Source organism: Brassica napus, chromosome C2 (assembly GCF_020379485.1).
Source record: "Brassica napus cultivar Da-Ae chromosome C2, Da-Ae, whole genome shotgun sequence".
Taxonomy (NCBI): Eukaryota; Viridiplantae; Streptophyta; class Magnoliopsida; order Brassicales; family Brassicaceae; genus Brassica; species Brassica napus.
In genome coordinates, this window is record NC_063445.1 from 17,445,938 (window position 1) to 17,461,683 (window position 15,746).

The window sequence follows — 15,746 nt, forward strand, 5'->3', positions numbered from 1 at the left end:
CATAAAAAGTCTATTTTATTCATCTGGTCTTGCATCATATTATATAGGAGTACAAGGTGTGAGAAACTAGAAAAATGTAGAAAGTAGACAACATAGAAAATAGAAATAAAGAGATGAGCCTGTCAGGATCATATCATTTGGTCATTGTAAAACTTGAACAATTTTGATGGGGCTTGTTGAGTATTTCAGAGGTGCTTTGTTCATCTAGTTTTCAAGCTTGTTTTGGATGGAACTACTACATGCATGCCATAAACCATGAAGAAAGGTGTTTTCTCGGTTGCCTTTTGGTGGTGGTTTGGTATTGCCCATATTATTTTCAAGAGCTCTTCCTCTCACTACAAGAAAACAGCGGTATTCTGACGGACATTCCGACGGAAAATGAAATCCTCGGAATATCTCGAGGAATTTCCGAGGAAATTCCGAGGAAACACAAAATTTGTGTTTCCTCGGAATATACCGACGGAATTCCGAAGAAATACAAATCCGTCGGAATATTCTTATGGAATACCGAGGAAAAACGTATTCCTCGGAAAAAATCGATGAATTCCGAGGATATATTATAACCGTTAGAGAGCCGTTGGGGGATTTTAAAATTTCCGAGGAAATTCCGACGAACTAGCCGTTTCCGTCGGAATTCCGTCGGAATTTCCTCGGTCTGTCGGCAGGATTTCAACTATAAATACAAGCACCCCTCTTCCTCTTCATTCACTCCATATCTTCATCCTCCCTCTTACTCTCTTTACACACGAATTTGATTCATAAAAACATGTCTTCTTCAAATTATTTTCGTTCTTGGATTGATCGACCTCATTTGGATCCGAACACGAGATTGCTTACGGAAGAATACCAACGAGGTATAACCGAATTCATGGGGTTAGTTCACCGACAACCGGAAGCAAAAACATGTATGTTAAGATGTCCTTGCTCTAATTGTAAAAATAGAAAGGTTATTAAAGAGTGAGATGTTTGGACTCATCTATATTTGAGTGGGTTTACACGAAGTTACAAAATTTGGTATCATCATGGGGAAACTGATTATGAACATGGTAGTACTAGCGAACCTCAGCCAGCGGTTAGATTAGAAGAACCAATTAGAACGGATGTAGATTATGGTGTAGGTACTGAGCAGATGGTAAATGATCATTTTAGAGGGGAAGATTTACCCAATGCACAAGCTAGGAGATTTTATGATATGTTGGATGCTGGAAAGCAACCATTGTACGAAGGTTGCAGAGATGGTCATTCAGCTTTATCATCTGCTACAAGATTGATGGGCATTAAAACAGATTATAATTTGGCTGAAGACTGTGTGGATGCGATTGCTGATTTTGTAAAAGGTATTCTACCCGAGGATAATGTAGCTCCTGGTTCATACTACGAGGTTCAGAAACTCGTAGCTGGTCTTGGTTTATCGTATCAGGTAATAGATGTATGCAGCGACAACTGCATGATTTATTGGAGGGCGGATGAACAGCGGGTTACATGCAAATTTTGTGGAAAGCCTCGTTATAAAGATACGAGTGGAAGAGTTCCAGTGCCATATAAAAGGATGTGATATTTGCCTTTGACGGAAAGGTTGCAGAGGTTGTATCTGTCTGAACGCACAGCGCAACCAATGAGATGGCATGCGGAGCACTCAACAGATGGTGAGATCAGACATCCTTCAGATGCAAAAGCGTGGAAGCATTTCCAATCAAAGTATCCCGATTTTGCGTATGAGAGAAGAAATGTCTACCTTGGATTATGTACTGATGGTTTCAGTCCATTTGGCAAGAGTGGAAGACAGTATTCTCTATGGCCCGTCATTCTTACACCATACAACCTACCCCCAAACTTGTGCTTGCGACGAGAGTTTTTGTTTCTCTCGATTCTCGTTCCCGGACCAGAGCATCCTAAGAGATCACTTGATGTGTTTCTTCAGCCACTAATATATGAGTTACAACAACTATGGGCTCAAGGTGCTGAAACATACGATGTTTCGTGTAAAAAAAACTTTCAAATGCGGGCAGTACTAATGTGGACAATAAGTGATTTTCCAGCATATGGTATGTTGTCTGGATGGACAACGCATGGAAGGCTATCATGTCCATATTGTCAAGATAACACTGATGCTTTCCAACTAAAACACGGAAGGAAAACATGTTGGTTTGACTGTCACAGGAGATTCCTACCACCTGATCATCCATATCGTAGGAGTAGGAATTTGTTTACGAAGAACAAGAGGGTGTTTGACAGTCCACCTCCGGAAATTTGTGGGAAAGATTTGAAGATACAACTAAGAGATTTTGGTGCAGAAAGGACGCCAGACGTCGGTGGACATGAGCGTTTTCCGGTAGATGCTGTTGGAGAACTACATAACTGGCACAAAAAAAGTATTTTCTGGGATCTGCCATACTGGGAGGATCATCTGCTAAGGCATAATTTAGATGTCATGCATATTGAGAAAACTTTTTTGACAATCTCATGAACACGATCCTTAATGTTCAAGGTAAAACAAAGGATAATTTGAAGTCAAGACTGGATTTAGTCGATATATGTGCTCGTTCAGAACTTCATGTTGATGAGAATGGTAGGGCTCCTTTTCCCATATACCGACTTGATGCAGAGGGAAAAGATGCGTTCTTTGATTGGATTTCAAACGATGTGGAATTTCCAGACGGTTACGCATCAAATTTGCGTAACTGTATCGACAGAAAGGAAGGAAAGTTTACTGGCTTGAAAAGCCACGATTGCCATGTAATGATGCAGCGCCTCCTTCCGTTCGCCTTCAAGGAACTATTACCACGAAATGTTCATGAAGCAATTGCAGGGATAAGTGGTTTCTTCCGCGATTTATGCATGAGATCAGTGACTCTTGAAGGTATTGAAAATTTGAAGACTAACATAGCCGTGATTCAGTGCAACCTTGAGAAGATATTTCCTCCCTCATTTTTTGATGTTATGGAGCATCTTGTTATTCCCCTGGCAAGAGAATTGGAACTTGGTGGTCCTGTGCAGTATAGATGGATGTATCTGTATGAGCGGTATATGTTCCATTTGAAGAAGATGGTGAAAAATTTAAGTAGGGTGGAAGGTTCTATAGTCGCACAGATGATCAATCAAGAAACTTCAAACTTTGCCGAGTACTACTTTCCAACAGAAGTTCAGACCAAAAACAGAAGACCTGCTCGGCATGATGATAGAGGCGAACGGGCAACATATCTTGTTACGGTTCCAGACATTTTCACAGACGTTGGACGACTTAGCGGAAAACGAAAGGACCGTCGACTTACTGAGCAGGAGCGCAGTCATTTGCAAACATATTTGCTCACCAACTGCGAAGACGTTCTTCAATATGAGAGGTAAATAAATTAGCTTACAAATTTTTATTTTAACAAGTTGAAATTTAAATCTTAATTAATTACATTATTGTCATCATATACAGGATTTTTATGGCAGAAAAGCGGTTCGAGTATAGATACGCCACAGATGACGAACTAGAAGAAATGAAGCATAGAGAATTTACTGGATGGATGTTTACTTATGTGAGTGCTTTACACAAATTAAAATATATTTTATCACATATTTATACTAATTCACATTTATTGATATAATATATACATATGTGCTATTAATAGGTGTCTGCTGGTTTGGCCAGAGGTGAAACATTTGACGATTGGATACGTGAGATGGTCGTTGGACCAAACTTTGTTGTGAAGTCATATCCGAGATTTTGTACTCGAGGATATGCATTCACAACTCAGAAGAGGAGACGTTCGAGTACGACTTATGATGTTGGCGTTTGTTCTGCATCAGGAGATGATGTATACTACGGACACATACATGAGATTTTGGAAATCAAGTATTTGGGCATGGTTGGATTGCGCTGTATTGTTTTCTATTATGATTGGCACGACAACACTCCAGATCGAGGTGTGAGAACAGATGCATTTGGTGTTACATCAGTAAATTCGAGGCGAAAGCTGCAATATTATGATCCTTTCATTCTTGCTTCTCAGGCCGATCAGGTAATTAAATGTTAATTATTCAGAATGATTCATCATCATGTGTATTAATTTAAAATTTTACTAATAATTTTCTAAATGTTACAGGTTTGTTATATCAATTACCCCCGGGTAAGGAACAGAGATGATCCATGGGTTACTGTTACAAGACTCAACCCGAGAGGCCGAGTTCAGGGAAGTTCTGAGCTGGAAGACCCACTACAACCAAGCACATCCGGCAACTTAAGTGCAGCAGAAGATTTAGCTGGAGTTGGCCTTGTAGTCGATTTAACCGACTTCGGAGAGGAAGCCGTCGTTCACGTAGAGGATGAACCAGTGATTGGAGAGTTTCACCAAGATCCAGATTCAGTTTCATCTGGTGATGACGACTCGGAAACAGATTACCATTGATTTTTTTTTTTTTTTAAAGAAATACCGAGGAATTTGTTTTTCCTCAGAATTTCCTCGGAATATTCCACGGAAATTCCGAGGAAATAGGGGTTTTAAACCGAAAACAACATTTTGCGGTTTGAATAACACTTATATAACCCTTATTAAGTGTCTTAGACTGATTATGAAGTCAATACTTATACACTTTAATGAACGGTAAAGGGAATACTTTCAATTCGTTTTGAAATTTGTTATTTCATGGTTTATGCTCATCTATACAAAGAATCCTCAATGGTATGCATTACAATTGTATAAGAAATGAAATACGACAAAAAAAATTGATGTTTTGAAACCCCAAACACTAGTTCCTCGGTATTTCCTCGGAATATTCCGACGGAATTCCGAGGAAGATAAGGGTTTCCTCAGAATTCCCTCGGAATATTCCGAGGAAATTCCGAGGAAATAGGGGTTTTAAACCGAAAACAACGTTTTGAGGTTTGAATAACACTTATATAACCCTTATTAAGTGTCTTAGACTGATTATGAAGTCAAAAATTTGTTCCTTACCCTATAATAAACACTTTTCCGATTGTATGAACGAAATCCCCACAACATAAGAGAAACACTTATACACTTTAATGAACGGTAAAAGGAATACTTTCAATTCGTTTTGAAATTTGTTATTTCATGGTTTATGCTCATCTATACAAAGAATCCTCAATGGTATGCATTACAATTGTATAAGAAATGAAATACGGCAAAAAAAAATTGATGTTTTGAAACCCCAAACACTAGTTCCTCGGTATTTCTTCGGAATATTCCGACGGAATTCCGAGGAAGATAAGGGTTTCCTCGGAATTCCCTCGGAATATTCCGAGGAAATTCCGAGGAAATAAGGGTTTTAAACCGAAAACAACATTTTGCGGTTTGAATAACACTTATATAACCCTTATTAAGTGTCTTAGACTGATTATGAAGTCAAAAATTTGTTTCTTACCCTATAATAAACACTTTTCTGATTGTATGAACGAAATCCCCACAACATAAGAGAAACACTTATACACTTTAATGAACGGTAAAGGGAATACTTTCAATTCGTTTTGAAATTTGTTATTTCATGGTTTATGCTAATCTATACAAAGAATCCTCAATGGTATGCATTACAATTGTATAAGAAATGAAATACGGCAAAAAAAATTGATGTTTTGAAACCCCAAACACTAGTTCCTCGGTATTTCCTCGGAATATTCCGACGGAATTCCGGCGGATATTTTACTATCCGTCGGAATTTCCTCGGAATATTTTCATTTAACCGGGCAAATATTTCGCGAAAATTGAAATTAGAATTCCGACGGAATTACGACGGAAATCCGACAGATAGTATCCGTCGGACCCTAGGTTTTATAACCACGAGCCGCTTCTTCTTCCCCATTTCTCTCTTCTTCCTCTGCGCGACTCCTCCGGCGATTTCCCACTGAAATCCGGCGATCTCCCCCTTCTCTTACACAAATCATGTAAGGACCCTATCCCACTCTCTTAGGTTCTATTTGTTAGGTTTTTTTGTAGTTTTGATAGATTTTGTTAGAATTGTGATTTGGTTGAATAATTTGTTTTGTTGAATTGATTTAGAACTTTTTTATTATTTTTTTATTTTTTTTTGTATTTATAAAATCGATTTTTGTATATAAAATCGATTTTTGTATTTTACAAAACGATTTTTGTATATAAATTCGATTTTTTGGATTTTACAAAATATTTTTAATATCTATAAAACTTTTTTTGTGATTAAAAATTATTATTTGGGATTTAAAATATATATATATATATTATTAAAACTACTTTTGGTAATTATTAAACTATTTTTTATTTATTAAAACTATTTTTTGTTTATTAGAACTATTTTTATATATTTATTAAACATTTTTAATATGTATAAAACTTTTTTTGTGATTAAAAACTATTATTTGGGATTTAAAAAAAAAATATATATATATATATAATATATATATATATATATATATATTATATAAATTTATATATTTATTAAACATTTTTAATATTATTAAAACTATTTTTGTAATTATTAAACTATTTTTTATTTATTAAAACTATTTTTTGTTTATTAGAACTATTTTTATATATTTATTAAACATTTTTAATCTCTATAAATATTTTTTTGTGATTAAAAACTATTATTTGAGATTTTTTTTTTTAATTAATTTATATATTTCTATATTTATTAAATATATTGTTTTAAATTTACACGTCTCATGATGATCAGACCCGGCCTCGACAGCGTCGTGGCCGTGGTGGTACGGGGAGGCAGTCTCGGGATTCCAGCCGTTTTCAGGATTCCCCTTCGCCCCACAGCTCCTACCATACATCTCCCTCTGCTGCACCCACTCCGGGTCCTCCGGGAGTGATGAGTGTTGCGGAGTTGGTTCAACAGCCCGGTCGTGACCATCTTCCCTATCTCACTCCGTATCCATATGGACGGGGTCAAACATGGTAATTAAACATATTTTTTTTTCTTTAAATTTGGATTCATTATTAACCGTTTGTTCTTTTTATTAGGTTCAACCGATCCAAGAACGGGATCAGCGCATGGATCAACCGTATGATGTACTCGGCCCTCGACAGGGGACATCCGACTTTCACTCACTTCCCTACCGACAAGCAGCATATGTGGTTTCGTCAGTTTGCGGTAAGTATTCTAATTTTTTACTTATATTTTTAATCTTTAATATAAATTTTCTACTAATTGTGTTTTTTTTTTCAGCAAGAGTTCAACTGGAATTCCGATGAGACGCTCTTTATCTATCACCACTTCGTCCATAAAGTTATGGACAACTATGGGAAGCAGATCCACGAGTGGAAGAAGAAGTGGAAAATCAATAAGGTTCGATTTAATTTATTAAACAATTTTTTAATTTATTAAACTATTTTTTAATTTATTAAACTATTTTTTTTTTTTTATTAAAAGGTCCCAAAGTCGATGAACGACACGGTCTGGAAGGAGTTGTGTGCGCATTGGGATAAGGAAGAGACGAAAGAAACTTCTTCCACCAACTCCACCAACCGCAGGAGCGACCGTAAAGGGAAGGGCATCTACAAGCATAACTTGGGTGCTCAATCTATTGCCACTCTGGGAGATCGCATGGTAAGTTCAAAAGCTTTTTCTTCAATTATTTGAGTTTCAGAATTTTAATTTATTGTGCATTTCTTCTAATTTCTAATGTTTCTTTAATTTATGTTTTTTTTCAAGGCGGAAGAAAATGATGGCGAGCCGGTTGATGATCTCGCCCAAATGAGGAGAGCGTATACCAACAAGAAGACCGGCCAGATTGATGACGGTCTTGTGAGGGACGTGGTCGACCTGGTCCAAACTCAGGTGGTAGACGAAGTGTCTCAGCTTCAAACCGAGGATGACGCTTCGACGGCTGCGACCAACTTGTCCCGGTTTTGAAATCAACGAAATCGTTGAATCGGTAAGTTCTTTTTTAAAAAGTTCAATTTATTTATTTCTTGATTTTTATTTTATCATCAATTTATATTATTTAAATTTGGCTATTTATATTTCAGTCGGTTCCAAAGAAGAAGGGACGTTTGGTCGGTTTGGGTCGTCGCTCCCGGTCGGCTGCTCCTTCTTCTGCACCACCCCCATATGTTGATCCAGAAGTTCTTACGGCTCAGCTGAATGACAAGGATGATCGGATATCTGCGTTGGAGACCCAGATGGCAGCTCAACAGGCGGGCTATGAGACACAGAAGAGGCTGAACGAGCAGATGATGGAGATGATGAAGAGGATGTACCCGAACGAGGTGTTCCCGAACATTCAAGACCCGTAGTTTTTTTTTTTTTACCAAAAACTCGGAATGTTTTATTTTTATTTGTAGAACTTTGAATTATCTAATATGTTTTCAGTTTTAATTTTAATTTTATATTTTCGAATTAAAATTTCACAAATTTTAATTCTTTTTTTAAAAAAAAAAAATTTTAAATTTTTTTTTTTTCAAAATTCCAAGGAAAAGCACCCTCGGAAATTTCCGACGACCTTTTCCTCGGAATAAGTCGTCGGAATTTAAAAAAAAAAATCCGAGGGAATGTTCCTCGGAATTTTCCGAGGGAATGTTCCTCGGAAATTTCCGAGGGCAACGTTCCTCGGAAATTCCCGATGCAAATTCCGAGGAAGATTTCGTCGAAACTTCCGAGGATTGGACCATCCGGAATTTCCTCGGAATATACCGAGGAAGTCCTCCCTCGGTATATTCCGAGGAACTTTCCGACGATCTAGTGGTCCTCGGAGTTTCCTCGGAAATTCAGTTCCTTGGAATTCCGTCGGAAATTTCCGAGGAAAAATGAATTTCCGATGAGTTATTTCCGACGACATACCGACGATTATTTCCCTCAGTATGCCGCTGTTTTCTTGTAGTGTCTAGTTCCTCTTGCTTTTAGAACTTGTCAAAGTCTTAAACAAGAAAGAAAAGAGTTGTTTTATGCTTACGGATCTGACATCTTTTTATGTGGGCTGGTGTTGTGCACCTTGACCTATTATTGGTGCCGTTTAGGTCTGCCATATTTACGGAATCGAATGCAAGTAAATATTGGTGCTCATAATGGTTGTTCCTCGCCAGAAGGATTGAATCTTAAGATTGTATAAATTTATTTATGGTTGAAGCCCAAAACCAGTAAGAACTCCTAAACAGTTGCATCGTTGCCTTTTCTTACCGATGTTAACACCATCTTATCTTCCCTTAGAGTCATTTATCGATATTTTCATAAATTTGATGTTAATCTGCTTATGAGTAGAGAGTCTTGGTTGCGAGAGGAAGTCCCGCCATTTCCCACTTACTCTTTGCCAACGACAGCCTTTTCTTCTGCAAAGCAGAGCAATCTCAATGCAAGGAACTGGTTCGAATCATTGACGTCTATGGGAAAGCCTCAGGACAACAACTGAATAATTCAAAATCTTCAGTTCTGTTCGGTTCTAAGGTCATAGCGTCCACAAAAACCAATCTGAAAAGATCACTTAATATAAACAATGATTCTATTGATCTATAATCTCTTGATAAATATAAAGATATATTGATTAACTTCAAATATTTCATATATCCCATAAACATATTTCGATCGAATATGATTTTGATATCATCAATCCTTCATGGATTCTATCTTTTAGGGATTCTATCTCTTCGGGACTATCAGTTTCCAGTGGGTTGTATAATTCAAGTTCTTCATTTATTGTCAGACTAATAAGGAACATAAAAGTAGTTGCACCTACCACATAAGACTATGTCTCTTCACAATCAATTCCATATTGATCTTTCTTTGGTGCAATGACTCATTTCTATCCCACTTGTTTTACACCTTCTAGTGTATGGACTACTGGTCCAAAAACCTCACTCTTTCGCAAGAGTTTTTATCTTTGTCTATTGCTTCTTTTTTATTTGGCCAATCATCTCTTTGTGTACACTTTTCAATAGACTTTCTTTCATGATCCTCTTTCTCATTTATCATATCAACTGCTATTTTGCATGCGTAAATATCATCGACGTCGATTTGTCTATTCGTTCCATTTTATTCTATACATGACATAACTTATTGAGATCTCTTCATTGTCTCAGGTACCTGAATTTCTTTCAGTTATGTTTAATGTCTCTTCTGGAGATCATTCAAAAACTTTATTTCCTCGTGACCATTATTAATTTATGCTCCTTTTCATTTGTGAGGATTCTTATCTTTGGAACCACATGTCTACCACGCTTCAGGCGTGACTTGCAGTTTGAAATTGTTCTTATAGAACATCTATTCTTATTGGAGCATTTACAGCTGGTATATGTGACTCGATCACTATATTTATTTGGGGTCAGCAAATTTGTCTGGCAACTGCTTTACTAAGCACTATAATTGAATTATCTTTTGGACTTGTATTTTACATTTTCTTTAGTCTGAGGATCAACGATAACTCATATCAACTTATTTTCATTTTCAGCTGTTTATTTTCTCCCATTTATGTTGGAAATGCTAATTCACTTTTAGCATTCAAATCGAGCCTTACTTATATCCTTCAGGGATGGCTATGGATTCTTAAGTATCAATGAGGATTCATATCCAACATATAATTCCAACCTCATTTGAGAATCCATCTTAATTAAAGCTCTATGGTGGAGCAATTGGAATGTATATCGCACATCCAACATTCTTTGATGGAAAATGGTTGATTTCTGACCCAATACCAATGACGGGGAGAAACAATGATTACTTGTTGGCTTGATGAGAATTAGTGTTGCTCAAAATGTTTAACACTTATCCAATGATTTTTCTATAGTCGTCAGATACTTTAAGAAGTGGATTCAACGGTATTATAAAGATGCATAGTGGGTGATCAGTCCACTAACATCTCCTTTATTCATGCCAATTACTTTATTTGGCTGGCGAAAACCGTATTACCATTTTATCTTATGAGCAAGCAACATATGTGAAATCATTCGCAAGAATCTTCTAGTTCTTCAATGAATATTCACTAAATCTTTATGTATCTTTTCGCATCATTACTGAACAAAAATGGTCTAACTGGTTCATGCCAAATATTTTGTAAACTTCTGGTTTACTATATATTTATTTCCACTACAATAATCTTTGTGTAGTACAATATATAAAAAGCTATAGATACTTTCTCTAAAATACTTATACTGCCTTAAGCATTTCTTTTGCTTATTGTCTCAACATAAGTGTCTCAAAATTCCAGAGATTACTTTGAGAATGATTCATCAGTCTTAGTTTTAGTGCAAACATAATCTTCTGGATGTTTCACTTATCATAAAATGTGAGATTCTTTAACTCTTCCCCTCGAGATGATTTTACTATAGGTTTATCAATCTATAAATCTCATTTTTGAATCAATAACATACCCTACATGGGTCATGTTTTCTTTCTCAAATCCTTTTAACTTTTGAGACTTATAAGAATATGATGCAATAAGGATTTTAAATTGCATTCTTATGTGCATTAATATTATGTACTCTTCTGGAGCATCATATATATCATCTTCTTGAACATTCAATAAGGTTTTACTACCATGTATTGTACTCACAATAATCTTCTTTCATCTTTGGATGATTGAATCATATTTTTATTTTCTCAACTTCAAGTGAGAGAATGAGTTTTAAATAGAAACTCTTGAGTCTTTCTTTATTATCATCTTTATTTCTCAACTTCAAGTGAGAGTATGAGTTCTAAAGTGAAACTCTTTGGATCTTGACCTTATTTATATTCACATTCACGTCTACAACCACTTTTAGGTTCATTTTCTTGAACAATACTATTTGTGGTATAACTGTCATATTCTCTTCAGGAGAATGGATCATAATCAACTATACGTGATTTATCATCTTACATCAATAGTTCACTCTTTTTCTGAGTCTCAGGGAGATAAGATATAAGTATAAACTTCTTTAATCTTTTTTTTTTCAATCATGTGTCTGTTGGACAACATTACTTGTATAAGATATTGTATTTTCTAATACATATATATCTTTAAAAAAATTCTTCAAGAAAATTTACATTTAAACTTAACATCCAACATAGTTGGAATTATTTACAGACTTCAGGTCTTATAATTTTTTAGATGCAAAATACATAATGAGCTTTAGGTAATCACTTCAGGTGATTATACCTTCTTTGAAGATGAAGCCATAAGCTTAAAACCTACATATAAATGGTATTGAAATATGATAATAAAATTATTTCAAGTTCTATAGAGATATGTATTATCACAAACATTTTATTAAGAAATAAGTAATACATATAGTAATTAATTAATTCACTATTTTTTTTTTTTACTAATATGCTATTTAACAAGGTTTTTAACCACACAATCAATTTATTGAATACAGTTTATATATCATTTGTGCCAAATTTTACACAAATTACTTTATTTAATCCAGCTTTAACTAACCTTGTAAATAAAGCATAAAAATAAAATACTTATCTTGAAGAGTGCTGGGAAATCAATGATCCAAACACTCATACTTCAGGTAGTTACAATCTTCTCTTTGATAAATAATTCTGAAAGACTTAAAATTTGCTCATACAAAATATGGCTATGTCATTAGTAATTATGCAAAATCAGAATACTAATTATAATAGGGAAGATTACTAAAATAACATACATTTTATGAGTAATGACTAGAATAACATACTTTTTTTTTAATTACTAGACTATTTTTTATGCCCAGAATGTCCTTGTTTTCTTTGTTAACAAAAAAAAAATTTCAAAAAAAAAATTTACAGAAAATAAATATTTTCGGAATATATAAATAAGTCTACTGTTAAAAATCTGCGACATTTAATGGCAGTTTTATTAGTACTTGACAGATTAATATTTTTCAACAAACTTATTGTGGCAGATTTTATATCGTTAAAGACTTTCTGAAAAAGTCTACCACACATTATGGTAGATTTAATTTCAATAGCAAATTTTTTTTTTAAATGGCAGGTTTTTATAGCAGATTTTTGTCTTTTGATGGCAGCTTTATAATATTTCGAAGACTTTCATAATTGCACGCATATTTTTCTCACATACTTTTTATAATTTGGCAGATTTTCGTGTTCATGAAATCGCAGACTTATATTTTATGTATGCTAAGCTGCAGACTTATAAACTAACAAAACTAACTTTTATGTGATAGCAGACTTTAACATACGTTATGGCAGACTTTGAAGGAGTTATATGTTGTAGCAGACTTATTTGCGAAAATCGGTTTACTGATTAGATTTAGATCAATTCTGGGTTACTAAGTAAACCAAAAAATTCGACCACTAACCAGAACAGTTATGAAAACCTAGGTTTAGCCGTAGTCAGTTATTTCTTCTCCAAGTTACGATGTCTTGTTTTTGACAATAGATTCTTTCACTTTAATCCCAAGCAATTCAATGATGGATGTTATAGTTGTTTGTGGCCAGTGGTTATTCGAGAAGGATAAATGGATGTTTCACGTTGATAGCAGAAGAGGAAGCAAAGTAATTCCAGTGAATGACGACACAAACTTGGAAGTATGATTAACATGGTTTATGAGGATTACGGCTTAGATAGAGGCCATGTGAATCTCGAATTGAGTTACATGCTTAGCAGGAAAAGCTTGATGAAGCTAACTCATGACACAACTCCAGTTAAAATTGGGAATTTTCGACAATTTCAAGGTTTCATCCGTCTCCGAAAGTCTGACCAAGTGCTTCTATGTGTGGAAGTCTCTCTAAGAAGCAACAAGAAAACGATGAAGACACAGACACTGATGGAAAACCAATCTGATTATAATCATGATGAAGACACAGACACTGACAGAGAACGATTTGACTATTGCGATGATTCAGATGGTGCTACATCAGATGACGAGGACTTTAGAGGGTACGGATTAACTCCAAAATTAGATATAGAGATGAAGAAGGAGTATAAGCCAAAGATTGGGTCAGCAACAAAATGAAAAAAGGCTAAGGTAGTCACTCATGTTAGGCAACAACTGGATTCTATAGATATAGTTGTTGGCCAAAGTTTTGACTCCAAGTCTTCATTAACAACACGACTTAAGATCTTGACGATAGTGCAAAAATTTGATTATGATGTCGAGTACTCAACGCCGACTCTTCTAATAGTCAAGTGTTGGATTGGAGGCTCTAGTTGGAAGTTAAGAGCATCACCAACAAGTGATAGTCCTCGCTTTACCGTACGCATCTATGTTTCTGAACATACTTGTTCAGTTACAGAACGATCAGCTCGTTGCAGACAAGCAACACCAGAGATTATCGGATCTTTATACACTGATTTCATTGGTGGAGTGGAGCCAACCGTTTTGCCAGGTCATGTGCGGCAGTCCCTCAACATGTGCTTTGGAATAAAGATTAACTACTGGAATGCTCACCGGACACTGAAATGTGCAAGAGAATTGGTTAGGGGATCCGCAGAGAGTGGCTACCATGAGTTACCTGTGTATCTGCACATGATTAGAGAAGCCAATCCTGGGACATTCACTCGCCTTGTAGTAGATTCTAGTGACAGATTTAAGTACCTTTTCATTGCATTTGGTGCTAGCATCAAGGGCTTTCCATTCATGAGGAAGGTTGTTGTGGTCGATGGCACATTCTTGCAAGGAAAGTACAAAGGAACTCTACTAATTGCGTCATCACAAGATGGCAACTTCCAGATATTTCCAATTGCATTTGAGATAGTCGATACTGAAAACGATGAATCATGGAAATGGTTTTTCAAGCAACTCAGCTGTGTGATACCAGATGATGAAAGACTTGCTATTATTTCTGATAGACACAAATCAATTGGCAATGCAATTTCCGAGGTCTATCCATCTGCTAGCCGTGGAGTTTGTACTTACCACTTGTATAAGAATGCCTTGTTAAAGTTTAGAGGTCGCGAGTTATTTGGTTTGGTTAAAAAGACAGCTAATTCATTCAGGCTTTCAGATTTTGAGACCATATTCGATGAGATCAAAGCAATGCACCCGGCTCTGCATCGCTATTTGGAGAAAGCAGATGTAAGGAAGTGGGCACGCACTACAAGAAAATAGCAAGTATTCTGAAGGAAAAAATCGTCCGAATTTCGTCAGAATATCGTTATTCCGACGACATACCGACGAAACAAGTCGTCGGAAATAATTCCTCGGAATTTCTTCTTTCCTCGGAAATTCCTCGGAATTTTCCGACGGAATTCCGAGGAAACAAACTTCCGAGGAAATTCCGAGGATCACTAGTTTGTCGGAAAGGTCCTCGGAATATACCGAGGGAGAACTTCGTCGGGATACTTCCTCGGACGTTCATCGATCGATGCATTTTTAGGCATATATACATCGATCGATAGGAATATACCGAGGGACATATTCCTCGGAATATTCTGAGGAATGTGTCCCTCGGTATATACCGAGGGACATTTCCCTCGGAATATTCCGAGGAATGTGTCCCTCGGTATATTCCGAGGGATCTGTCCCTCGGAATATTCCGAGGGAAATGTCCCTCGGTATATACCGAGGGAAATGTCCCTCGGTATATACCGAGGAACCGTTCCCTCAGTATATTCCGAAGAAAGGTTTCCCTCGGTATATTCCGAACGTTTTTTTATAAACAGATCGATCGATGGATTTATGTCCAAAAACGCATCGATCGATCGAGTAAAAAATATAATTAATTTCCTCGGAATGTAAAAAATATTAATTTTTTTAAAAAAATAAAATTTCTGAAATTTAAATTCGAAAATATGAAATTAAAATTAAAATTGAAATCATATTAATTAATATTCAAAGTTTCACAAATAAAAATAAAAAATTCCGAGTTTTTGGAAAAAAAAAAACTACGGGTCTGGCACGTCG

The 15,746-nt window shown here is 35.8% G+C and overlaps 1 protein-coding gene across 1 annotated transcript; it reads left to right on the forward strand.

Moving 5' to 3' along the window:
- Window positions 1-13,439: 13,439 nt before the first annotated feature.
- On the forward strand, window positions 13,440-14,951 carry LOC106415386. Its single transcript, XM_048748796.1, has 2 exons — window positions 13,440-13,840; window positions 14,051-14,951. The coding sequence occupies exons 1-2, from the start codon at window positions 13,440-13,442 to the stop codon at window positions 14,949-14,951; spliced, it is 1,302 nt and encodes a 433-aa protein (XP_048604753.1).
- The last annotated feature ends 795 nt before the right edge of the window (window positions 14,952-15,746 follow it).